At 40.7% G+C, this 27,302-nt stretch overlaps 1 protein-coding gene across 1 annotated transcript in view; it reads left to right on the plus strand.

Moving 5' to 3' along the window:
- Positions 1–27,302, plus strand: part of KCNAB1 (potassium voltage-gated channel subfamily A member regulatory beta subunit 1) — a 282,120-nt gene that overhangs the window by 240,637 nt on the left and 14,181 nt on the right. Inside the window, exons 9-12 of the mRNA XM_036849548.1 lie at positions 16,476–16,561; positions 17,221–17,341; positions 18,434–18,528; positions 25,640–25,760. Coding sequence (XP_036705443.1) covers positions 16,476–16,561; positions 17,221–17,341; positions 18,434–18,528; positions 25,640–25,760 — 423 coding nt within the window. The remainder of the gene's footprint in view (positions 1–16,475; positions 16,562–17,220; positions 17,342–18,433; positions 18,529–25,639; positions 25,761–27,302) is intronic.

Raw genomic sequence — 27,302 nt, forward strand, 5'->3', positions numbered from 1 at the left:
GAAAATTGTTGGTTGTCTGCCCAGCAGACATCCCTCCTCAGGTATCCACATTTTCATGTGGATGATGACCCTTCCCCAGACTGCCAGTTGACCCAGAGGAAGGCTGCTTCCTTTCCTTTTGCTGGACCTCGTTCCAAGGTGGGCTCTGGGTTGTGTTAAACCTATCAGCCCATCTTTTCCTTAGCTAGAGTCACTGGTTCGTCTGACCAAAGCAGCCTAATTAGAGCGAATCTCAGGGGTCTTGGAATACTGAGGCAAAAGGGCCCTGCTCAGTATGGATAAAAAACCACGTGGCCATAAATACTACTGAGAGCCACCCTAATGCGACAAGGGAAACCAGCCTGGGAATAGCAGAGCAGAGAGTTAGAAAAAAGCTGATCCTCAACAACTTGGTTCTCTTTTATAATTTAAGGACTTTCAACTGAGTTTTCAATAACTTACTCCATAAAAAAACCCCTGAAACCTAATTGATACACCAAGAAGTTTGAAACATCCTCATTTCTCAGTGAGGAAAGCTACAACCCACAGCTCAAGAGGATTGCAAAATAAAAAGCTAATATTTCTCAAATCTTCAGACCTTTTATATATTATAGCTGACTGAAGGGTATCTGTAACTTCTATCATATCTTTCTATGTGTTGCTGATATGTTTTATTGTCATATACCAGAATTAACTTCTACCATAATTGTTTCTGATACATAAGAATCACTTCACTTAGCTATTCTAAAGTTAGAATAAATTGGTTCTATCAAATAAATCTACAAGGCAGATTAATTTCCTTGTTTATTTCTGCATACATTTTGTAGATCATTCATCCTGGTACATTCACTGGAAAAAAATCAGATGTTCATGGGAATGTCCTCTATGGAAAGGATGAGCAGCTGGTAACAACTGCTTTGAGAATTTCCTAGGACATTGCTGTAGCCTGAATGTTTGTGTCCTAGCAAAATCCATATGTTGAAACTTAACCCCCAAAATGATGCTATTAAGAGGTGGGGCCTTGGTAAGTGACTAGCTCATGAGGGTGGAGCCCTCATGAAAGGGATTAGTGCCCTTATAAAAGAGACTCCAGACAGCTCCCTCACCCCTTCCACCATGTGACAACAAAGCGAGAAGGTGGCTGTCTATGAACCAGGAAGAGAGCTCTCACCAGATAACAAATCTGCCAGCTTCTTGATCTTGGACTTTCCAGGCTCCAGACTGTGAGAAATGAATGTTTGCTGTTTAAGCCATCTTTGGTATTTTTGTGTTTTTGTTACATGTCTATAGTATATTTGTTACTGCAGCCCAAATGGACTAAGACAGCAATATTCTATGATAAAATTTGTGGGACTTAATTGACAAGAGCAAAACGTTAAAAATTTTAGAAAAAAGAATCTTTTTCTAAATTTTAATTTTTTAAATTTATGTCAGAGGGATATAAATTAAATGTGGGATATCCCACATTTGAATATGGGGAATGCTCATATTCAAACTACTAAACAGCCTTTTTTAAAGGTTGACTAATAAGATTGTCAAAGGAAATCACAGATGTCAAAGGAAACAAACCATTGATGATATAACTTTTAGCTTCACAGATGAATATATAAGTCAGGTATCTAGGAAATATGCTCAAGCCTGGAGTTTTATAGTTCATTTAGATTTGTTTCTTTTAATTTGTTTGTTGCCTTGCTCCAGACAAAATTTAAGGCAACAGGTTTACTTATTCTCATTTTGAATGTTTTTAAATGAATTGGAATGCATTCCCCTGTTCACAAATCCTATAGAATTTGACCTATGCAGGAAGAGCACTGTACTCTCTGCTCCTCATAAATGCTGCCTCCCTTTCATCAGGACAGAATTCACCTCTTTAATTACCATTTAGTATTAACCAAACAGAAGAATTCCAAACTGATAGTTTGGAATCACCAGGTTTTAGCAGGAAATAGTGGGCACCATGTTTAGATTATGTTGAGGGAAGAGGTGCAAATTTTTTTTTTTAACATCTTTATTGGAGTATAATTGCTTTACAATGGTGTGTTAGTTTCTGCTTTATAACAAAGTGAATCAGCTATACATATACATATATCCCCATATCCCCTCCCTCTGCATCTCCCTCCCACCCTCCGTATCCCACCCCTCTAGGTGGTCACAAAGCACCGAGCTGATCTCCCTGTGCTATACGGCTGCTTCCCACTAGCTATCTATTTTACGTTTGGTAGTGTATATATGTCCATGCCACTCTCTCACTTTGTCCCAGCTTACCCTTCCTCCTCCCCGTGACCTCAAGTCCATTCTCTACATCTGTGTCTTTATTACTGTCCTGCCCCTAGGTTCTTCAGAACCACTTTTTTTTTAGATTCCATATATATGTGTTCGTGTACGGTATTTGTTTTTCTTTCTAACTTACTTCACTCTGTATGACAGACTCTAGGTGCATCCACCTCACTACAAATAACTCAATTTCGTTTCTTTTTATGGCTGGGTAATATTCCATTGTATATATGTACCACATCTTCTTTATCCATTCATCTGTTGATGGACACTTAGGTTGCTTCCATGTCCTAGCTATTGTAAATAGTGCTGCAGTGAACATTGTGGTACATGACTCTTTTTGAATTATGGTTTTCTCAGGGTATATGCGCAGTAGTGGGATTGCTGGGTCGTATGGTAGTTCTATTTTTATTTTTTTAAGGAATCTCCATACTGTTCTCCACCGTGGCTGTATCAATTTACATTCCCACCAACAGTGCAAGAGGGTTCCCTTTTCTCCACACCCTCTCCAGCATTTATTGTTTGTAGACATTTTCATGATGGCCATTCTGACCGGTGTGAGGTGATACCTCATTGTAGTTTTGATTTGCATTTCTCTAATGATCAGTGAAGTTGAGCATCCTTTCATGTGTTTGTTAGCAATCTGTATATCTTCTTTGGAGAAATGTCTGTTTAGGTCTTCTGCCCATTTTTTGATTGGGTTGTTTGTTTTTTTGATACTGAGTTTCATGAGCTGCTTGTAAATTTTGGAGATTAATCCTTGGTCAGTTTCTTCATTTGCAAATATTTTCTCCCATTCTGCGAATTGTCTTTTCATCTTGTTTATGGTTTCCTTTGCTGTGCAAAAGCTTTTAAGTTTCATTAGGTCCCATTTGTTTATTATTGTTTTTATTTCCATTTCTCTAAGAGGTGGGTCAAAAAGGATCTTGCTGTGATTTATGCCATAGAGTGTTCTGCCTATGTTTTCCTCTAAGAGTTTTGTAGTGTCTGGCCTTACATTTAGGTCTTTAATCAATCTTGAGTTTATTTTTGTGTATGGTGTTAGGAAGTGTTCTAATTTCATTCTTTTGCATGTAGCTGTCCAGTTTTCCCAGCACCACTTATTGAAGAGCCTGCCTTTTCTCCATTGTATATTCTTGCCTCCTTTATCAAACATAACGTGACCATATGTGCGTGGGTTTACCTCTGGACTTTCTATCCTGTTCCATCGATATATATTTCTGTTTTTGTGCCAGTACCATGTTGTCTTGAATACTGTAGGTTTGTAGTAGAGTCTGAAGTCCGGGAGCCTGATTCTTCCAGCTCTGTTTTTCTTTCTCAAGATTGCTTTGGCTATTCGGGGTCTTTTGTGTTTCCATACAAATTGTGAAATTTTTTGTTCTAGTTCTGTGAAAAATGCCATTGGTAGTTGGATAGGGATTGCATTGAATCTGTAGATTGCTTTGGGTAGTATAGTCATTTTCACAATGTTGATTCTTCCAATCCAAGAACATGGTATATCTCTCCATCTGTTTGGATCATCTTTAATTTCTTTCATCAGTGTCTTATAGTTTTCTGCATACAGGTCTTTTGTCTCCTTAGGCAGGCTTATTCCTAGGTATTTTATTCTTTTTGTTACAATGGTAAATGGGAGTGTTTCCTTAATTTCTCTTTCAGATTTTTCATCATTGGTGTATAGGAATGCAAGAGATTTCTCTGCATTAATTTTGTATCCTGCTACTTTACCAGATTCATTTATTAGCTCTAGTAGTTTTCTGGTAGCATCTTTAGGATTCTCTATATATAGTATCATGTCATCTGCAAACAGTGACAGTTTTACTTCTTCTTTTCCGAATTGGATTCATTTTATTTCTTTCTCTTCTCTGATTGCTGTGGCTAAAACTTCCAAAACTATGTTGAATAAGAATGGTGAGAGTGGGCAACCTTGTCTTGTTCCTGATCTTAGTGGAAATGATTTCAGTTTTTCACCATTGAGAACGATGTTGGCTGTGGGTTTGTCATATATGGCCTTTATTATGTTAAGGTAAGTTCCCTCTATGCCTACTTTCTGGAGAGATTTTATCATAAATGGGTGTTGAATTTTGTCCAAAGCTTTTTCTGCATCTATTGAGATTATCATATGGTTTTTATCCTTCAATTTGTTAATATGGTGTATCACATTGATTGATTTGTGTATCTTGAAGAATCCTTGCATCCCTGGGATAAACCCCACTTGATCATGGTGTATGATCCTTTTAATGTGCTGTTGGATTCTGTTTGCTAGTATTTTGTTGAAGATTATTGCATCTATGTTCATCAGTGATACTGACCTGTAGTTTTCTTTTTTGTGACATCTTTGTCTGGTTTTGGTATCAGGGTGATGGTGGCCTCGTAGAATGAGTTTGGGAGTGTTCCTCCCTCTGCTATATTTTGGAAGAATTTGAGAAGGATAGGTGTTAGCTCTTCTCTAAATGTTTGATAGAATTCACCTGTGAAGCCATCTGGTCCTGGGCTTTTGTTTGTTGGAAGATTTTTAATCACAGTTTCAATTTCAGTGCTTGTGATTGGTCTGTTTATATTTTCTATGTCTTCCTGGTTCAGTCTTGAAGGTTGTGCCTTTCTAAGAATGTGTCCGTTTCTTCCAGGTTGTCCATTTTATTGGCATATATTTGCTTGTAGTAATCTCTCATGATCCTTTGTATTTCTGCAGTGTGAGTTGTTACTTCTCCTTTTTCATTTCTAATTCTATTGATTTGAGTCTTCTCCCATTTTTTCTTGATGGGTCTGGCTAATGGTTTATCAATTTTGTTTATCTTCTCAAAGGACCAGCTTTTAGTCTTATTGATCTTTGCTAGCATTTCCTTCATTTCTTTTTCATTTATTTCTGATCTGATCTTTATGATTTCTTTCCTTCTGCTAACTTTGGGGGTTTTTTGTTCTTCTTTCTCTAATTGCTTTAGGTGTAAGTTTAGGTTGTTTGAGATTTTTCTTGTTTCTTGAGGTAGGCTTGTATTGCTATAAACTTCCCTGTTAGAACTGATTTTGCTGCATCCCATAGGTTTTGGGTCGTCGTGTTTTCATTGTCATTTGTTTCTAGGTATTTTTTGATTTCCTCTTTGATTTCTTCAGTGATCTCTTGGTTATTTAGTAGTGTATTGTTTAGCCTCCATGTGTTTGTATTTTTTACAGTTTTTTTCCTGTGATTGATATCTAGTCTTATAGTGTTGTGGTTGGAAAAGATACTTGATATGATTTCAATTTTCTTAAATTTACCAAAGCTTGATTTGTGACCCAGGATATGATCTATCCTGGAGAATGTTCCATGAGCACTTGAGAAGAGAGTGTATTCTGTTGTTTTTGTCCTATAAATATAAATTAAGTCCATTTTGTTTAATGTATCATTTAAAGCTTGTGTTTCCTTACCTATTTTCATTTTGGATGATCTGTCTGTTGGTGAAAGTGGGGTGTTTTTAATGTCCCCTACTATTATTGTGTTACTGTCGATTTCCCCTTTTATGGCTGTTAGCACTTGCGTTATGTATTGAGGTGCTCCTGTGTTGAATGCATAAATATTTACAATTGTTATATCTTCTTCTTGGATTGATCCCTTGATCATTATATAGTGTCCATCTTTGTCTCTTGTAATAATCTTTATTTTAAAGTCTATTTTGTCTGATATGAGAATTGCTACTCCAGCTTTCTTGTGATTTCCATTTGCATGGAATATCTTTTTCCATCCCCTCACTTTCAGTCTGTATGGGTCTCTAGATCTGAATTGGGTCTCCTGTAGACAGCATATATACGGGTCTGGTTTTTTTATCCATTCAGCCAGTCTGTGTCTGTTGGTTGGAGCATTTAATCCATTTACATCTAAGGTAATTATCAATATGTATGTTCCTATTACCATTTTCGTAATTGTTTTGGGTTTGTTTTTGTAGGTCCTTTTCTTCTCTTGTGTTTCCCACTTAGAGAAGTTCCTTTAGCATTTGTTGTAGAGCTGGTTTGGTGGTGCTGAATTCTCTTAGCTTTTGCTTGTCTGTAAAGCTTTTGATTTCTCCATCGAATCTCAGTGAGATCCCTGCTGGGTAGAGTAATCTTGATTGTAGGTGTCTCCCTCTCATCACTTTAAATATGTCCTACCACTCCCTTCTGGCTTGCAGAGTTTCTGCTGAAAGATCAGCTGTTAACCTTATGGGGATTCCCTTGTATGTTATTTGCTGCTTTTCCCTTGCTGCTTTTAGTATTTTTTCCTTGTATTTAATTTTTGATAGTTTGATTAATATGTGTCTTGGCATGTTTCTCCTTGGATTTATCCTGTATTAACTATTTATACTTGATTAACTATTTCCTTTCCCATATTAGGGAAGTTTTCAACTATAATCTCTTCAAATATTTTCTCAGTCCCTTTCTTTTTCTCTTCTTCTTCTGGGACCCCTATAATTCGAATGTTGGGGCATTTAATGTTGTCCCGGAGGACTGTCCTTAGTTCTTTTCATTCTTTTTTCTTTATTCTGCTCTGCGGTAGTTATTTCCACTGTTTTATCTTCCAGGTTACTTATCCGTCCTTCTGCCTCAGTTATTCTGCTATTGATTCTTTCTAGAGAATTTTTAATTTCAGTTATTGTGTTGTTCATCATTGTTTGTTTGCTCTTTAGTTCTTCTAGATCCTTGTTAAACATTTCTTGCATTTTCTTCATTCTCTTCCCAAGATTTTGGATCATCTTTACTATCATTACTCTAATTCTTTTTCAGGAAGACTGCCTATTTTCTCTTCATTTGTTTGGTCTGGTGGGTTTTTACCTTGCTTCCTCATCTGCTGTGTGTTTCTGTGTCTTCTCATTTTGCTTAACTTACTGTGTTTGGGGTCTCCTTCTCACAGGCTGCAGGTTCGTAGTTCCTGTTACTTTTGATGTCTTCCCCCAGTGGGTAAGGTTGGTTCAGTGGGTTGTGTAGGCTTCCTGGTGGAGGGTACTGGTGCCTGTGTTCTGATGGATGAGGCTGGATCTTGTCTTTCTGGTGGGCAGGACCACATCTGGTGCTGTGTTTTGGTTTGTCTGTGAACTTAGTGTTATTTTAGGCAGCCTCTCTGCTAATGGGTGGGGTTGTATTCCTGTGTTGCTAGTTGTTTGGCATGGGGTGTCCAGCACTGGAGTTTGCTGGTTGTTGAGTGGAGCTGGGTCTTAGCATTGAGATGGAGATCTCTGGGAGAGCTTTTGACAGTTGATATTACGAGGGGCTGGGAGGTCTCTGTGGACCAATGTCCTGAACTCGGCTCTCCCACCGCAGAGGCTCAGGCCTGACACCCAGCCAGAGCACCAAGACCCTATTAGCCACATGGCGAGGTACGTGGGGAGTTTCTTGCCTTTTGGGAAGTCTGAGGTCTTCTGCCAGCATTCATAGGTGTTCTGTAGGAGTTGTTCCACATGTAGATGTATTTTTGATATATTTGTTGGGAGGAAGGTGATCTCCACATCTTACTCCTCCGCCATCTTGAAGGTCCTCTCTCCAAACTCCGGAATTCCACACTCCAGAGGCCCTCCTTTCAACGTGCTGCCTCTCCGCTTCTGCCTAAATGATGAATCTTTATTTACTTTGCCAGTCTGTTCTGACAGCATGTTACAAGTGGAGTGGGTACTGAGGGGTGTAGCTGGACCCCCAAAATCCCAGCATTCCTTTTGGGACTCCACCAACATGGCGGCACCCATGTTGCAGTCCTTTACCTCAGGCAGGTGGTTTGGTGCCCCAGGTCCTTCAGGAGTCTTGCCCCTGTGGCTGCGTGAGGCCCACTCTCAAGAGGTGCAATTTTATGATCCATATTCTACATTATTTCTTGGAGTGTCAGCAGGTGAGAAGCTGGAAAGACTTGATGTAGTAATAAGAGGATTACAGAGAAATAATGAGGATAGAGAAGTACTGATAGATAAGAAAGCTATGTCATTGCCTGAAGCAAGTCACTTGGCCATTCTTATCTAAATGCAAAATGAACATTTGCTCTCTTGCCAGGATTAAAGAGCACATGTCTGGTGCAGGAAGAAATAATATTAAAAGTATACAGCATCATGTAGCCTCCCCCTCTGTAGTGGGGAGCTGAACAAGGAATGAGCAGAATCCCCAGGACAGCCTGTGTTTGCCTGTTGGAAAAAAAAGCACAGCAATCAGATCCTACTGCAGGGAGCTGTCCTTATTTGCAAGTTCTGCAAATGGGATTTTTAGGTTCTGAAGTTTTATTCAGTTTGAGACAAGGTGAAAGATGGAGGGGGAGGGTGGCATCACAGGGGAAGGTAGGAAAATGTCACAGAACTCAAACAAGTCCAAATAAATTGTCTCTCAACCCTCACCTCCACCCACTGATTCTTTTAAGGTAGGGATTGAGCTAAAGACGGCCAAACCTTTTTTTTTTTTTTTTAAAGTAAGCGGTACCTTATTTTTATTTTATTTTATTTATTTATTTATTTATTTATTTATTTATTTATTTATGACTGTGTTGGGTCTTCGTTTCTGTGCGAGGGCTTTCTCTAGTTGCGGCAAGCAGGGGCCACTCTTCATCGCGGTGCGCGGGCCTCTCACTATCGCGGCCTCTCTTGTTGCGGAGCACAGGCTCCAGACGCGCAGGCTCAGTAGTTGTGGCTCACGGGCCCAGTTGCTCTGCGGCATGTGGGATCTTCCCAGACCAGGGCTCGAACCCGTGTCCCCTACATTGGCAGGCAGATTCTCAGCCACTGCACCACCAGGGAAGCCCCCAGCCAAACCTTTTTTAACCAGTCCTACACAGGTGGCCTAGTACCTCACTTCGGAACTTAGGGTTACTTACCAACTACTGCTTTTTTTCAGGACCTTTGGTCTTTAGGTAAAAGTGAGGCTAAAAATGTCCCACTTCAATAAACTTTTCTATGTTTCAGAAAAAGTTTCGGAAATCACATCTGGGCAATTTCAAAGGCTCAGTTCAAACTGTCGGGGTCAGGTATAACCAGTGTGTCAGAGCAGAGAGGCTGAGGACCCGGTGCCCTTAGAGAGGGTGTTCTGGGAAGCTTCAGGGTGAGGATGGTGTATTGTCCTTGGAGACACACAGCTCTATTCTGGGGTGAGAATTTGGAACAAGGTTTAATTTCTCCAGATAGGAGAGGTTTTACTGACTTGGCTTGGTGTGTGTAATCCTTTCTAGTCTCTTGAATCTGGTCTGTTCTGATAGAGAATCATTTTGGCCATTGCCCTGATCCAGAAAGCTTATTCCTAGCAAACTATCTTGTGAAGACCACTCTGTTTCTAAGCTTCAGCAGGTCACACACAGACTCAAACCCTTTTTTTGGTTCTTTTTTCGGTTCTTTTTTCAAAGAATCATCAGATTTGAGGTCTTTCTTCAAGGAAGCAAAAAGATAGCTCACATTTCCCAAGTCATTCGTATACATCATGAACTATAAGTCATCGGCGTATGAAATGCAAAGGGATGGATAGACCCACACACAAGGCATCGTACATTCACAGATACACAATGAGGTCAATTAAGTAAATGCCCTGTTATTTTTTTGTCCCCAACCCACCTTCTTCCACAGTGTACTATGCACAAAGCCTTCCAGAATGACCACTTCTAGCTTCAAAGCTAGAAGTGGCCTTACCGACTATCTGCTGAGAAGCTGCCCAAGTGACTACCTTTTTGAGTCTCAGGTTCCTCATCAATAAAATAAGGATTAAGATATTACCCACCTAAACAGTTATCATAAAGATTACCTATATGCTCAGTTAATATCAGTCTGTTCATTTGTGTTGAAGAAACTGAGATTCAGCAAGGTTGAAGAACATGTCCAAGTTCTTGGACAGTGATGGGACAAAGCCAGAGTCTCCCGTGTGGTCTGGAAGGCAGATGGAGCCAGGCTTCAGACAGTCGGCAAACCTTTAAGGGTAAACGTGGCATGACTCCATTTATGGTTATGAGTTTCCATGCCAGTGAGAAAAGGTGGTCCTCTATCTCCAGATGGAGGAGCACTGAGAGAGGATTCTCCACAGCCAAGATGGTAAATGACTGATGAATATCCAAGAGGACTCCTCTAAGCCACAAAGAGGCACGATTATAAACCACCACCACCACAAGCTTCCGAAGTTAAAGTAAATAAACAGCTGAAGTTAGATAAATAACAAACAAACAGCTGGTCTGGAGTAAAAATTGTGCCCATGTCTAGACCTGTTTTTATTAGTGTTTACGACTCCTCTGTTGAAACCAAGTCTCTGCATTCTACCAGTGCCCCAGCCTCCACGTGGCCCCTCCCCATAAAAAAGATCAACCATTTTTGGCCTTTAAAAATGGAAATTGCGTTTAGTTAAACCTAATATTTGTGAATTAACCTATAACATGTTAGTGTTTTAAAGTGGTGCTTTGCTGTGTTAGGGAATCTTTCTTTTTCTTTTTTAAATTATGAAAGTATGATAACACATTTATAGGGGACTTGAAAAATATAGAACAAGTTACATACAGTTCCACTACATATTACAATTATTATTTTGTGTATTTACTCTCAGCATTGTGTAAGCATATCTGAAATATTTATAATTGTTAACAATATTCAATCTTTTAATTATTTCTTAAAACAGTGAACTCCTAGCCTGTTTCCTTATCTAGAGTAAGAGGAAACTATACTGAATTATCTCTAAGCTTTCTTTTGTTTTCATCATTTTGTGTCCATATGGCCAGATTAACTTGAGTACATTTCATCTGATAAAAACACTAATTTCTGCATATTTGTATCTTTAGTCCCTATGATTTATTGTTCATGCAGTATAACCACTTGCGTACAACTCTCAAAGTTCTAGGGAACATTTCACATGAAAAAGCTTAATGTGAGCAGCCAGTTTTTTGCATGAGGGCCAATTGAAAAAATAAACATGTTTATCAACAAATTTCTTTCACTCAAAATAAGTTTTATTAAGTCCTTTCGCATAAAATACATATTTTTAAACAGAGATGACCTATGTTACTGAAAAGAATATCAACTTTTTTTTTTTTTTTTGGTAACTAGAATGTTAGAATCTGAGCTTATTTGAGAAGAACAACCAGGGCCACATCCTGCTTACTTGTTACTCAGTTTGTGTTACTCTTTCAGATTCACAAATTGGTCTACACATATCATCTCATGTCAAGCTTTGAAAGAATTACACAGGATCAATACAGACTCACTTTACAGATGGGAAATTGGGATACTCAGAGAAACAAAGTTGACTTGAAGCTTTTATAGAGGCCAGCTTTCTGACAAGAGTCCAGGGAATAAGAGAGAGAGAGTGCTGCCTGTGGCCTGTGGGTTATATAATAATGATGATTTCAGCCTGGAAAGGAGTGCACAGGAAGGATTTAACCAAGTTTTCCCATAGTTCAGAAGTGTTTCTCAAACACTGAGATTTGAGAGCTAACGAACATAATACAAAGGCCCAGGCTCATTGAAGTAGACTAGACCTTGGACCTCTGCATTTTCTTCAAATTCCTCTAATTCATACTAAAGTGTGTATGTGCTTGTGTGTGTGTGTACATGCATGTCACAGTGACTGCATATGTACTAAAGCAAATAAAGGTTAAAGTATAGCATGAAGCACTAAGATTAGATGACAGAGCGGAAGAGGAAATGTGGGAGGAAGTTGATACTCACTGACATGGCTTACTTGGGGATGGTATAAAGCAGTGGTTCTCAACCTTTAGTCTGTACTAAAATTGCTGGGAGAGCTGCTTAAAACACAGAATGCTGGGCCCTACCCACGTCCGGAATTTGTAATTCAGTACATCTTGGGTAAGACCCTAGGATATGCATTTCTACCAGGTTCCTGTTGGTGGTCCAGGGGCCACACTTCAGGCCCAGCCGTGTAGACAAGCACAGCGGCTCTGAACCCTGGCTGCACACTGGAATCATCTGGGATGAGACTGATGCCCAGCCTCACCCCAGAGATTCTGATATAATAGAACTTCCGTGGAGTCTGGATAGTGTAGTTTTCAAAGCTCCCCAGGTGTTTTAATGTGCAGTCAGGGTTGAGAACCACTGGTGCCAAGGCTTCCTGGAAAAGCGGGGGAGTCTGGCCTCCAGGAGCCACATTCAGTCCTGAGTTGCCGGATTTAATCAGTTTGTTTGTCTGCATGTCCTTTCCCAGGGGCAGGTGAAAGCAATGCACTAAATGATCTTCCTAATGGCCTTTTCCCCACTCAGTATCGAGGCTCTGACTAGGATGCTTTAAAGACGCATTTCCGTGATGTACAAGTATAAAACAAGCAGACTCAGTTGATTTTTTTCTTAACAATGCTGCCCTCTAGTGTCCTCTTGGTAGAATTATGTTAAAAACCCAGCTCAGCTATCAGTAGTTATTTCCTGTTATGTTAGATAGCTAAACAACTTGGGGGATTTTTCTCTGACATTAAAAAAAAAAAAAAATGAAATGGGAATTCCCTGGCGGTCCAGTGGTTAGGGCTCCGCGCTTTCACTGCAGGGGGCACAGGTTCAATCCCTGGTCGGGGAACTAAGACTCCGCATGCCCGTGTGGGGAAAAAAAAAAAAATTTTGAATATGCATTAAATTCAGTTTTACTTTGTGGCAACGTGAATATCTAACTGTGGCCTCTACATTCTCTGCATTCCTCCCTGCATTCTGTGCTGCAGCCTCCTCCTCCCAGACTCCTTTCTGCATTCCACCAGCCCTTTCCTGCAGTCAGTAGCCAAACAAATCACGGAGCAAAGAAATTACCCTCAACTAAAGTACCTGGGGCATAAGGGCATCTTGCATAGGCTCTTCCACGCTCGGAACTGTTCCTTCTCACCTTTTCCTCACTTCCCACCTCTTTTTCACTTGATTGATAGTTTATTGAGAATTGAATTCATCAAACAGGGGCTACCCTGTCTTCCTATGATGAGTTCTCCAAACCTCCTGAGGTCCCACCATCTTGCCAGAAGGGTCCTTCCCACCCCCAGGAGTGTTGTTCTCCTCCATCTCCCTGTGTCAAGTCTCTCCCCATCCATACTCCCCAACCCGCTAGCCCACATCCTCAGTAACTCCCCTATCTAGATCACTCCCAGTGGCATACAGGCTTACTCTTACATCTTCCAATTTTAAAATAAAACTCTCCTTTGACTCTGAGTACCCCTTCAGCTGCTGCCCTCTTTCTCTGCTCCATTCATTTCCTAACTTGAGTCTACCCAGGTTGTCTCTAACGCCTTCCCTTCCCCACGCCCATTCTACCATTGGCTCCAGCCTGGCCTTGGTCCCAACGCACCACAGACACTGACAGCACTCTTTTCATGGTCTGCAGTGACCTCCCTGTCACACAGCCAAATCCTTTGGACGCTGTTCTGTGCCCTTCTGACTCGAATGCTCGTGTGTTCCAGTCCTCGGGCACAGCTCCTTCTGCAAGCACTCCCTATTCTTGATTCTGAACTGTCCCCCCATCTGGCTTCCTTCCTGCCCCTCTGGCTGCAGTGACCTCTCCCCGACTCCTGCTCTGGCTCTTAGAACCTCTACTCTTTTCTCTGGGCAGACTTCCCTTTAATAGAGTCATCCACTTCCATGGATTTAAATACAGTTAAAGATTGGTAATTAATAAATAGCTCGCTTCCAGCCCAGGTTGTTCACCGTGTCGTTATCCAGTTATCTCTACTCGACATCTCCCCTCAGTCTCTCACTGTCATCCCCATTTTTGGCATGTCCAAGGAGAGACCCTGGCTCTTCCTCCCAAGCCTGTTCCTCGCTCAGTCTCCTGCATCTTGGTGAGTGGCCAGTTATCTGGGAGATCGCCTTGATTCTTCCTCGTCCTCACTTGCCACGTTCAGTCCATCTGCCAGTCTAGGGGATACTACCCCCCAAACAGATTTTGATCCATTCATGCCTCTGTCTTTGCTACCACCTCCCGATTCCAAGCCCCCTCAATTCCTGCCTGGAGTACTACAATACCTTCCTAAAGATCTTCCTGCTTCCTCCAGCCCCCCTCCCCCCGCCACAGCACGGTCAGATAGTGTTCTGAAATGTTCACTGCATCGTCATTTCCTTACCTAAAAATGTTAGTGACTTCCCATCAAGCCCTGAATAACAGACAAATAACACGGTTTGCCCTCTGCCAACTTCATCTTGTAGCCCTGTCCTCCTTCCTGACTCAGCTTCCATGGCTTCCTGATTGCGGGAACTCACCAAGCTCTGTCCAGCCTCAGGGCCTTTGCACATGCTGCTCCAGTGGCCTAGAATCCTCTTCCACTGTTCTTCACCTGACTGGTCCCTATTTACTTTTTATGCCTAAACATTACTCCTCAGGGAGACCTTCCTTGACCAACTAAAATCGGTCTTCCCTCTTATTCCCTATCTCAGCCCCCTATTGGTTTTCTTCATAACATGTCACATTTTGTAATTACCTACTTGTTTACATCTCCATGTTCCCCACTCAATTCAAAACTCAAGGAGCTTTGTATCTGTTTTACTCACAGATGAACCCAGTGCCTGGCAAATATTAAGCTCTTAATACGTGTGTGTGAAATAAGGGAATGAAGGTACAGGAGGAGTACCACCTCCACTCCACCTTACCTGCTCTTGCCAAGGCCTCAGTAACTGCCGCATGGCCAAGCCACTGTCCAGTCCTGTGCTCATCTTACGTGATTACAGAATGGAGACAGGGGAGGCTCTCGGGCTCATTTTATTCTGTTAACCTCCTCAGTGTTTACCAACGTGTTTGATTTGCCACAATATCCCCAACCCCCAGCGTAGCAGACGCCTCATAAATCCTGTTGACTGGATGAACATCTCAGCTCTGGATGAAACAGGATGTGAAAGGAAAGGGAACTAGCACAACGATGGAGATCTCCAAAGAGAGAATACTTTGGGGCAGAGATTTAAATAATGGCTTTAGACTTCCAGAAATTTTAGCACAGGTGCTCATTTCCATTTGTATAATAAAAGGAAAGAAAATGTTTCATATAACTTTTTGTATCTCATTTGCTTTATAAAGGGAGAGCTATCTTCATAGATTTAGTTGCTGAGTAATAAACTGATATTTAGGAGTCTTTCTCCAAGAAAGAAAAATATTTTCCTTATAAGCCAAGTTCTACCTCTGTTGGGACTCTGGTGAGTAAAAGCATCCCCACCTTCCAAACAGAGAAACCAAGGGCAATTTTAAATGGTTTACGTAAGCCAAACAAGCAAGCAAGCTAAGACCCTAACCCTCGCTGTCTCGTTCCAAATCCTGTCCCTGATCAATTAAGACAGTGCTTGCTGGTGAGAAATAAAATAAGAACACATCTACTCAACTCGAGTTTGAGAAAGGATTTGATTCTTCTGAAGGACACGTAACCTACCAGATATTAGTGGGGCAAGAAAAGCCCGTGGCCTGCAACCCCTTGAAAATGTCAAATGACCTAGCATCCTGGGTATTTGGCTGACCTGCTTTGTAGAAGAAATCCAACCGTGTCTGTGACTTTTCACTCAATTGAACTTGAGGTTCTCCATGCTCCCTGGTTCTGCATCACATCGGTTGGTGCCAAGAAGATTAGCTCAGCTCCACCCCTCTGGGAAGGGGTTCATTTTCCTGTTTAGGAAATATGATGTCAAGCTGAAAGAGGCTGATGAGCAAGCGGGGCGGGGCCACACACAGGCCCCGGTAAAATGCATGACATGGGTGTCTTAGAATGAACTTTGGTCCAAAGTGGTCAAGGACAGAGTATGCCAGTGCGGGCTGGGAGCCACTGTGGCTTTGGCTGTTTGTTCAGCATTTAATATGTTTATCTTTCTGCCAAACACATTGTTGTTGAGTCATCTCTATTAAACAGCCACCCTGAGTGAGGCTTAGCTCTTCAGATCCCACACACATAGAGGCAGGCCTTCTATCCCCAATGACCCTCCATTCTACAAAGTCAAAACAAATGCTTTCTCTCACTTCTCACTTTAGTGAGCCCTTAAGGTCCCCGCGTTCTGAAAGAGGTGAATCATGTGTTCTTTTATCCAGCCAGGAACCCTGAAGCGATAAAAGTAAAGGAAGAACTTAAAGTGGTCACTCTGTTTTTAATATCATTTCATGTTGTTGCTGCAATCTGAAAATGGAACGTCAGTTTACCCAAAAGTACCAACCACCTCCAAACTATCAATATTTTATGTTAGACTATTATGTTATCACCAGTGTCGAAGTAATTATATTAATCCAACAAATAATTGCATTAAATATCTAAGCTTTGGGCAGGAAAAGAAAAAAAAAGACTATATAACTTTGAAAAGTATATGTAGTGCTAACTATTTGGCTTTCCATAGAAATCGTTCGAGCCATGACACATGTGATAAACCAAGGAATGGCAATGTACTGGGGAACCTCCCGCTGGAGTGCCATGGAGATCATGGTAATTTCACTTCTATTTTTAAATGGCCACTGAGTACCTATTATTGTTTGTCAGATATCATGTGTAAGTTGTAAGATCTTTTGCAAACTTTCTTCACAATCACAATGGCACTAGAATTCTATGATCAATTCCATCAGTAATAGAGATGGATATGGGGGCTGGATCCCTTCAGCTCAGAATACAACAGGGAGGGTGCAGGTATCTAACAGGAATTGTGCTTTAGCATGTTCTCTGGTAGTAAGAGAGTAAATTTCTCAGCTAACGAGACATATGAACACAATATTCCAGGTTTTTTTTAATGTATTAAATAATGGTACTGTTCATAACATGCTAATTACAGATCATTTTTATATTATATATTAAGTTTTATTTCTTTAGGAACCTAGAAATAGTCAAACTACGTTTTCTTTGTAATAGTCCATAATTCATACTTTGACTAATTTTCCCTGGACCTTACTCATTCCAAAACCTCTCAAAGAATAATAAGGATTTCCTGCATTGGTATTTCTTAGTGAAATTGATGGTCATAACTTTGCTTACTATTTGGCAATCTACATTTTTCTTGGTTTGTATTGATTTCACCAAAATGAAATTTTTTCATGCATACAGCCTTATTTCTCATCAGCTATAAATTCAGTTGCACTTTTATTTCTCCTTAGGAAGCCTACTCTGTAGCAAGACAATTCAACATGATCCCACCAGTCTGTGAACAAGCTGAGTACCATCTTTTCCAGAGAGAGAAAGTGGAGGTTCAGTTACCAGAGCTCTACCATAAAATAGGTAATCTTCACAATCAAATTTACTGATTATTCTTAACAACAGGATGATCAGTGATCCAGAAAAAAAAAATGTTACTGAAATGCTTTCCTAACTGTTCCTAATTAACCTAGGGGTTGTCAGCACTATGCATTCCAGAGACTGGAAGAATCAAAAGTGCCTGTATGTAACCTCCAGAGTATCACTCATGAAAGCCAAGCAGAGCTGTAAATTGTGACTGGTGTACAAGCTGTACTCAGTAGGTGTTCAAAAAATGCATATAGAATGAAGGGAAGAAACAATGAATAAACGTGTTTTTCATAGGGTAGTTGCTCTAGCCAAGAATGCATCTCTGAGTGGATTATGACTGCCTTTCCTAAAAATTATGGATTTATACATCTGTATCTCCTACTTTGCCTAGAGCTGAGTCAGAATGGGAATTCAAGAACGGCTGACAAGCCAGGGACACATGTTTTTGTAGGTAGACATAATGACAAAGAGAGGGAAAAAATATATACACAACATGTACACGAGAATTTTGGACCTCAGAAAAACTTAAGTAAGCCACATTTTCAGACGTACTTATTAAAACAGCTTCCAGGGATAATTTTCTTCATAAGAAACGGGGGTTTACACGAGTGGGAAAATGCTGGGTAAGAGAAAAAGGATAAAAAAGTTCAACAACAGCAGTAACAACGGTGGTTATTGCTATCACTGCGTGTTCACTGTGCAGGGGGCATTGTGCTCCTGCTTTGCACCAGGCGCTATTAAGGCACTGAGTGAACAAGCGAAGAGCTGGATTTCTGTGCAAGCAAAAGTGTTTATCTCTGAGTGTAAAAAGAAACATAAATTTTGGTCATCCGAAAACTATGGATAAGCCACATTTTCAGGCTTGATTATATGGCCTGTTCCCCATAACCAACAGTGCACGTTTGATAGGTTTATAAACATGAAGCACGATTTGTAGATGCCTAAAGTGTAATGGAAAGATTTATGCTGATATTAGCTCATGTATCTGGCCAGTTTTCCCCACAACTAACCAAGTCCTTTCTAAACACCCCGACACTTTTGATCCCAGTTTGCAGAAGTAACTTTTTAAGGTTTTTTCTTCTGTAGGTGTCGGAGCGATGACATGGTCTCCACTGGCCTGTGGCATCATCTCAGGAAAATATGGAAACGGGGTGCCTGAAAGCTCCAGGGCTTCACTGAAGGTATTTTCCTCCACCTCTAGGAAGGAGTCTGGGGATAGGAGCAAGGGAAAAAAGGAGATTGAACAGAACAGCTCTGCAGCAGCCTGTGGCTCCCTGGCTCAGGCCGAGTGTGGCCTTGGGCTGGCCCTGGCCGGCTCCCCAAGCCCTCTGGAGGTCTCTACTTCTGGTCAGCCATCAGTGCAGAAAGTTCTCCTCCTCTGGGGACCGGGGGAGATGCCCAATGACCTGGTTGGATTTGTAGACTCGAATTCCTACACTTATTCTTATATTCAAGAGGGCATTTCATTCCTCCTTTGAAACTTAGGAAACGTAAAATCCCTTTTCTATATAAGAGGATCTAATTTTACTTTTCTTGACAAAACAAAATTTAAGCCATAGAGGTTTAATCCACATGTGGCAAACAGGTTGTAGTTGAATAGGTTTGAGGTCGGTTGACGTTTTTTAATATGTGAGGATGGGGACTAAGGAGGGAGGGTTTGGGAAGCAGATACAGAACCAAGCCTCTGTCACGGGGGCTCAGGGCTGGCATTTGCAGAGATCAACTCTGGCTGTTCAGTCTTGCAGCTTAATTTCTTCTCTGAAGCATAAAGATATTTAAGATCATTGACATAAAGTTACCTCCATTCAGAAGATCTTGATGGTTAATTTACTGGAGAGTACTCCAAAATCTCTCCTTGTTAATAATAACATGTCTGTTTTTTAAAACTTGAGAGAATGTGTAATAACATTAGAATCACAAATTACTCTGTAATGCCTAGGGAGAGAACATAGGCATTTTCAAAATTCACACATGCCAAAGGCCCCAAAGAGGAAGCAGAAGTCTGACACAGCCTCTTGTCTCCATCAGCACAAAATCAGCACAAGGACAACTCAAGTTAAGCCCAAACCAGCAAGCCTTTAATCAGTGTGGCTGGAACCACCGTGTGCTTCCCTAATCAGGACCTTCTCCAGACTCTAGGTCTATCACTTTTCTTTCTGCTGTACCAGTTGACCTATTAGCTTGTTTGTTCTCTAAGATAATACAACATAAATATTTCCTAAAACATGGTGACATGGTCCTGCTTCTAGTTTTGCATTATTACACTAATTATCCTAGAATATTATATATGGTCTTGTTTCTGAAAAATGGAAGGTTTTGAATAAGTCAGCAAAGAAAAACGAAAAGCATCTTAGGAAAGAAGGGATAAAAGGTGGATGGCAAGAAAAGAGTGAAGAAAGAAAAGCATTGAAAATTGTGATTTTGCTGAACACCTACTGTGTGCCAAGCACCGGGCTAAGTGTTTTTATTCATCTCCTTTTTTCCTCGCAAAGATAAATGGATACAGATGGCTTTTAGCCAGTTGTAGCCAAGCATGTTGTCTTACATTCTTTCAGAGACTTTCTGAAAAACTCAAAGTGCTTCCATATATACCAGGTGTTTGTTCCAGACTATCGTTATAAGAGGGTAAACCTTTTCCAGATGCAGAAACTGAGCACAAAGAGATTAGATAACAATCCAAGAGCATAATAAACTCATAATAGAAAAAGTTAATAGTAGAATCCAGGTCTCCTGGCTCTCAGTGCATCGCCGTAAAGGCATTTTTGTTTCCCTTCAAACTCAGGTTTTTAAAGGAGGAAGAAGTAGGTACTACACTGTATTTGGAGTATATGACTGGCTGATCTCCATCACTGTTTGAGAAAAGCTTACAAACAGCTGAAAAGCTTTTAAAAATGCACTAACGAAAGGAGGAAAAAAAAAAAAAAGGAGATGCAAAATATTTGAAGGTGACTAAGCCCAAAAGCAACCCCAAAAATATTTCTGTTGTTGACTTTTCAGCATCTATTGAAACATCCTTAGCAGTAAATAAGGACTCTCAACAGGTGAAAGGCAGCCAGTCACAAAGCACGCTTCTTTAGAGCTCCGCAGACCCTCAAGGCTTCTTAATTCATCAGTCCAAGTGCTTTCTGGACTAATACATGTACACTTAGAGAAGCCACTTGAGTAGAGTAACTAAAGCAAAAAATACTACTACTACTAATTATATACATATATATGTATATTTCAACCTTAAGATTGAATGAGAATTCTAATAGTAAAAACATTTTTTAAAAAGTAAAGACCTAGGCAAATAGATAAATAAGATGGCAACTTTCACCTTCCCCCAAAATAGAATAAATGATTGGTATTTCACACTGGCTGTTTTAAGTTACACCAATAAAATAAGGATGCTAATACTTTGTTTCTGCTATAAATATTGAACTAGATTTGAAGGATAAACTAACTGAGTGTGAAAAAACACCTATCTTTTAGAAAGTAGTACTGCCCAGGGGGTTTTCTGGGAGGCTGCATCTGGCCCACCACTGTTACAAAGACTTCTAAATCAGTGTCATCAGCACTGACTCACCGCTGAGCTGAACACCACTACTTCTTCGTGTCTATCAGACATCTCCACGTGGCTGTCCCATGGGCATCTGTCATGCCTAATGGAATCTGTCCTCACTCCCCAGAATCTACTCTTCCTTCTCATCTAACAATGCCTCCACCCATCCATCTGGTCATCCCAGTCAGAAGCCAAGGCGTTATCTCAGGCTGCCTCTTCTCCTCCCTCAGTCTTATCCAGCGGGGCACCACCTCCTCCAGTCCACATCCTGACTCTCTGTGGCCCCTTCCTTGTACCACCCTTGTTCAGATCTTCATCATTGCTTACTTGGTTTGCTGCATTAACTTCCCATCTGGACTCTCTGATTCCCCCCTCCCTTTTTCAGCTACCCACCAATTTTCTATTATCTATCTCAATTATGTAACCAATTATCTTTCTAAAAGATTAATCTGACTATATCATAACCCTGCTTAAAATCCTTTAATGACTTCCCAATCACTGATTATAGGACAAAACCTAAAACCCACAGAAAAAGCATTCAAGGAAATACTCTTGAACCCGTTTTTCGTTCTTGTCTTTCCCCAAATCATATTACTTCATTTTTCACCCAAATGCACTGTACTCTTTTTTGCCTCCCACAAATGCCCTTCTTTACATCCTGCTGTGGAAGCTCTCCTCATCTCTAAAGACAAATCTTGGTTGTCTTCACTCTGTGAAACCTGTCCTCACTTTATAAAACTCAGTTTTTGGTACTTTCTTCTGTCATTCCATAAACACTTCTTACAGTCTTAGAATCCTCTGGCTACAAGAAATAGAATGCAATTCGACCTAATTTAATCAAAGAAGGGAACGCATAGACAGACACTCCCTGGGAGGGATGGAGTGGGATGGCCTCAGGGGTGACTCCATCCATAGATTTGCACATCGTCAGGACTCTCCATCTCCTCTATTTCTCCCTGCATGTGAGTGTCATTTTCTTCTACTATAAGGGGGTCTTCTCCACAAGGCCAGGAGCAGGAATGCTGGTGACTGCAGGCTTACATCCTTAAAGTCATGTAACCTGAGAGAAAAGAGACTTTTTCTTTATCAGCTTCAGTCCAGAGAAGACTGGCCAAGCTTGGGTCATGTGCCAACCTGTTAAACCAATGACAGTGGCCCAAAGGATAAGGTGCTGTGACCAGCTCACGTCATGCACCTATGGTGACCTATTTCCCATAAAGAGGCAGTACAAACAAGGCTTCTGAGGAAATCATTGAGGGGGCAATCCAACTAAAAACAACACTTCTCAAGTTACCAGACAATGATTTGTGAGTACCTATAGGACAGAAACTGAAACTCACGTTAACTCATCACAGAGCCTGGCACATGCTAGGTACTCAATAAATGGTTCTTGAATGAGTGCAGTGAGCCATAACTGAGGATCAACGAAGTCTGATCAAGAGACCAGGTGAGCAGCTTTTAAATAGAAATTTAAATAGAAATGAAAAGTGCAATAAAATTTATGCACAGCTCTTCCCTACTGTTGGGAAAATACCTTATAGAAAAATCATAAAAATATGTACCCTTCTGTTAAAGGTAAACAGGAAACATGCAAACTTATGTAGATCAAAGTGGGTGGAGAGGGGCAGTCCAAGTACTCCAGGTGTTCACATTAAGAAACTAAGGATATTGCACATTATGGTACAATTTCAGAAGGAAATTTTTTAGCTCCAGCATTTTACCTAGAGATTTTCACCTCAGTAGTGAAGACTTTGCTGCTCTTTTGAGCCAAAGACTTCGATGTTTAGATAGAAATAGTCAATGATCTTGATTGCTAAATTATTCTAGACAAGGCTCAGTAATGAAATGTGACTGATTCTGTCCATGGCTTTATAGTTGCTGCCTGAGTTCTGTCTAGCATTAACTAACAGGCAACTGGGGGATTTGGGGCTGATCTCACAGACTATTCCCACCCTGTTATGGCTACCTGTAATATGGGTGTCACACAGATAATGGTCACAGCAATAGGAGATGGCAGAGAAACAGGCTTTAGGAAAATTTAAAGAATTTTGTGACATGTATAAAAGTAATAGCCCACTAATCTGTGGAGAAAAGCTCATTCAGTTGTTCCTTTGGCAAATATTTACTGAGTGTCTACTCAGTGCCGGGCCCTGTGCTGAGGGCTGAGGATACAGGGACAGTCTCAGTGTAACTCAGGGACTTATTGGAGACAGACATGAGTAGGGGTGAATTATGAAACCATGTGGAATCCACAAGCACTGTGGAAGCACGCAGGGCTGCCAGCTGAGTTGTACTTCTTTAAGGAGGAAGTGTCTGTGCTCAATCTGAAAAATTGAAGAGATCTATCTTTACCCTGTGGAGCCCTGGTTTCTCAGATCCCTTCCTCACCACCATATTGGCTGAGCCCCTCCTCTGGGCCAACCACTGTGTCAAGACTGGAGATGTTGAGATGAACGAGAAGCCATCCCTGCCTTCCACTTACTTAGAAAGAACAATCAACATGTAATCAAACCACTGCAGGAATATGATTAAGCAAGTGGAATGGAAGATGAAATTTCATCTTCTGATTCGTGGATTACTGCCCACAGTCAACAAGTTGGGTTTATTATTGCATACAACCACACCCACCACCAACCTTCTTACCAAAAACACTGGTTCACTTCCATATTTAATTAATATTTTAGTTAAGCCTCATCTCCTCCCTATGCTAACATTTTCCCACTTGTAAAGCAGTTAAAGTTATGTATTTCCGAAACACATTTATTTCCTTTGGTATGAGGAAAGCAGTAGAAATACTATGCATCTACTTTTTAAAAACCCTAACCTGCTTTTGTTTTCCAGTGATTAGAGTGAGATTTATGTTGAGGGTGGGAAGAAAGGTACTCAATAAATGAATGTTTAGTATTTGTTACTTTTAGAAATCTTCCTGAAGATTGATGAATCAGTCAGTCTTTATGTGTGTGGTATATGTTGAAACCTCAGGAACTCTCCTAGTTCTAATAAAAAGCAATTGTTCAAGAAGCATTTGGCTATTGGTTTTCAACCGTGTTTTTTTTTTTTTTTTTTTTAATAACATTCAGAGATACTCATCCTCTGAAAAATGTTATGAAACTAAAGTGAGGATCGGTGATGTTTTCCCCTTGAGGACAGCAGAAGTAAGTTCAGGGGCTCTCTGATGTGCCCAGCATGCTGCCAGGGAAGGCTGCTGGGCCCCCATCACACTGCTCATTGCGCCTGACTGTCCACCTCATCACCTCTGGCGCCAGCCGTCATCTCTGGAGAGATGCTCAAGGCCACACTTCCTCCTGGAAGAAGCTAAGGTCTCCGGAGCCGAGACTGGGAAAACTCTTGGCCATGTCTCTAAGCAAACTTCATTTGAGGAGCCAGGCCATAAGCCTCTGAGATCTAGGAGGAGAACAGAACTGGGGCTGCTTGTTCTTTTTTCTTTTCATATCTGCAAAATCATTCCAAAAATCATAATAAAGCATAATGCGGTTTTTTTCTTTGGAAATACTGTCTTAGAATGATGAAAAATATACTTAAAAAAAAAAAACAAAAGCCAGCAGCCCATTGAAATCATATGGGTGGAGATTTTGTGATGATTGCCCAGCTTTCCACTGCCTTTGGGAAGGTAAAGGTCTGTGGTGGTAATTATGTCACAAACGCATGCAATGGAGAAAGTCCACGTTGCCACACAGGGAGATGGTTTTTATTATTGTCACTACAACAGACTAACCGATTCTTACAAATATTCTTTTCCTTTGGGTGTTGCTGCATAGTGCTAGCTTTGTACGTAAGAGTCTATTGTTCCTTGTTTCATAGTAAGAGCAGAACCTTCTGAAAAATAGGGCATTGAGAAATTCTAAAATATTCTTTTCCTTATATGTAGGAAATCAGGCTCACTTCATAGTCTACATCAGGGTCAGTCTCTTCTCCTAGGTTTTAAAGATGAGTTTCTCATTTACCTTTTTAAGTTCCCTTGCCTTTTTAAGTTTCAAACGTTATACAAAAGGTAATACACGTTTGGGAAAGTGTTTGTCCACTTTAAAACTTGAAAATGGGACTTCTCTGGTGGTCCAGTGGTTAAGACTCTGCGCCTCCACTAAAGGGGGCACGGGTTCCATCCCTGGTCGGGGAAGTTCCAAATGCCTCGCAGTGTGACTTTAAAATGTACTCGGTACCTATCAATTACACCATTCACATCTGCTTCTAGGAAGGAGCAGAGAAAGCTAACAATAAAACACTATTATAAGAATACTGAAGAGACTAGGAGTAAATTGAAGGCAAGAGGGAGAAAGATAGTTACAGCAGGAAATGTAAGATAATGACTTCCTTTGAGAAAAAAGCTTGGCACCCAACTTTCTTGACAAAAAGGAAACATAATAGACCCTGGTGAAGTGTAAATGCCTTTTTTCCCCTACGTTCTAAGGGCTATTGCAATAAGAAACATCATGTCCAGATGGGATCTAATTGATTATATGTTAGGATTTTAACAACTTTTGTGCATGTCGATGGATCTGAAAGGTGAGTTTTAGTCAAAATCAATGTCTTGAACCAGTAAACAAGGAAGGAGACCGTGGGGAACATTTCCTTGCATGAAGACATAGGCATCCTTGTCACCATCAAACAGAAAGGTCAGAGCCAAGAAGATTCAGGAATTCACCACGAGGCTCTTATATTTTATTGAATTAACAATCTTTGCATCAAACCCTTACCAGACATTAATATTTAAATGTTCTTCTTATCTCTAGTGCTACCAGTGGTTGAAGGAAAGGATTGTGAGTGAAGAAGGGAGAAAACAGCAAAACAAGCTGAAAGACCTTTCCCCGATTGCGGAGCGTCTGGGATGCACGCTACCTCAGCTAGCCGTGGGTGAGAAAGTCACTTGGGAGGGGAAGCCCTGCTGGATCACGGAAAATGAAATCATTCTCTATTGTTGATCCACATCTCTTGCATGATAACATACCTATTGCAGGGGCAGATGATCTCTGAAGCATAGACTCCTGGTTAATACTATCTAAAACGATAGATAGTATTAGGTTTTTCAGAGTTCCCTAGAGTAGTTCCACATGCTGAAACACTTTTCTTCCTTCTCCTTTCCCTTATAACACAGTTTAAACAAGAACACGTCAGTGAAAACGCACACATTCTCACAGTGTCAAGGGTGAGCACCCCTGAGCTGTGTAGTGACATCCATTGCTTCTGGCTCAATTTTCCATCCCCGTCAAAGGTAAGGCGGGGTTGGTGAGAGGCTGAGGAGCAGGGCTGCGACCGTGGCCAAGGCTACTGCCACACGGAAGGCCTATCCCACGGGAGCAGCGTCACCGCGAAACTTCCAGAGCCACGAAAATGGCTCTTCCGACATTGTGGAGTCAGTGAAAGGTCACGGTCATGGGTAACAATTGAAAGCCACGTTGCACCAGAACCGTCCTGTAGAAATATAATGTGCACTATGCGTTTAATCTTTAAATTTCCAGTGGCCATATTAAAATAGTAAAATGGAAATAGGTGAAATTGATTTTTAAATGGATTTTATTTAACCCAATATAGCCAACATATTATCATTTTTAACATGGAATAAATATAAAAAGTTACTGAGATGTGTCACACTCTATTTTTCATACTAAGTCTTCAAAATCCAGAGTGTATTTTACACCTACAGCACATGTCAATTCAGGCTAAACACATCTCCCGGGTTCAATAGCCACAAGTGGCTAGAGACTAGGGATTAGACAGAAAAGCATTTAAACTTTCAGTTCCCTTGCTGGAGAGTATCTGCCAGGCTCTGTGATAAGCTCTTTAACGCTCATCTTCTTGTCTCCTGAATCGTGGGTCCCACGAGGTGTATACTAATCCTAGCCCTATCTTACAGATGTTAATGGAGTTTTGCTACTATTATCTCCACTTTACAAATGAAGAAGAGGCTGAAGAGAAAAGAATTCATGTGGTAGCTATGAGAAAAGAATAAAATGGGTATAGAGTCTAGAAAAAACTCCTAAGGATTAAGAAATAGCAGGAATTGGGACAAATCAGATACAGTGAGCCAATGAGATAAAAAGCTCAAGATAAGTTCTACGCAAATAAAATAAAAGAATATTTGTTAGATGCTTGACTCTTCTGAGGCTGGAAGGCAGGAAAATGGTAGCTGCAGTTAATAGTCACAGAAAGATGGAAATGCGAGACGATTTTAGGAGGGAAATACCAGCTACCTAAGTATATGTGTAACTTGCTGTAATCCTTTCTTCCAAAAAACAAAAAAACGAAGATTATATTTAATGTGATTAGTTAGCATTGCTACAGCTTTAATGAGCCCAGTAAAAGGTATTAGCTGTCGACCATCAGCAAGATATTTAACCTGATTATCAATTTTCTCATCTGTAAAATGGGTATAGGAGTATATATCTTACAAACTTG

This window comes from Balaenoptera musculus, chromosome 4 (assembly GCF_009873245.2).
Source record: "Balaenoptera musculus isolate JJ_BM4_2016_0621 chromosome 4, mBalMus1.pri.v3, whole genome shotgun sequence".
NCBI lineage: Eukaryota > Metazoa > Chordata > Mammalia > Artiodactyla > Balaenopteridae > Balaenoptera > Balaenoptera musculus.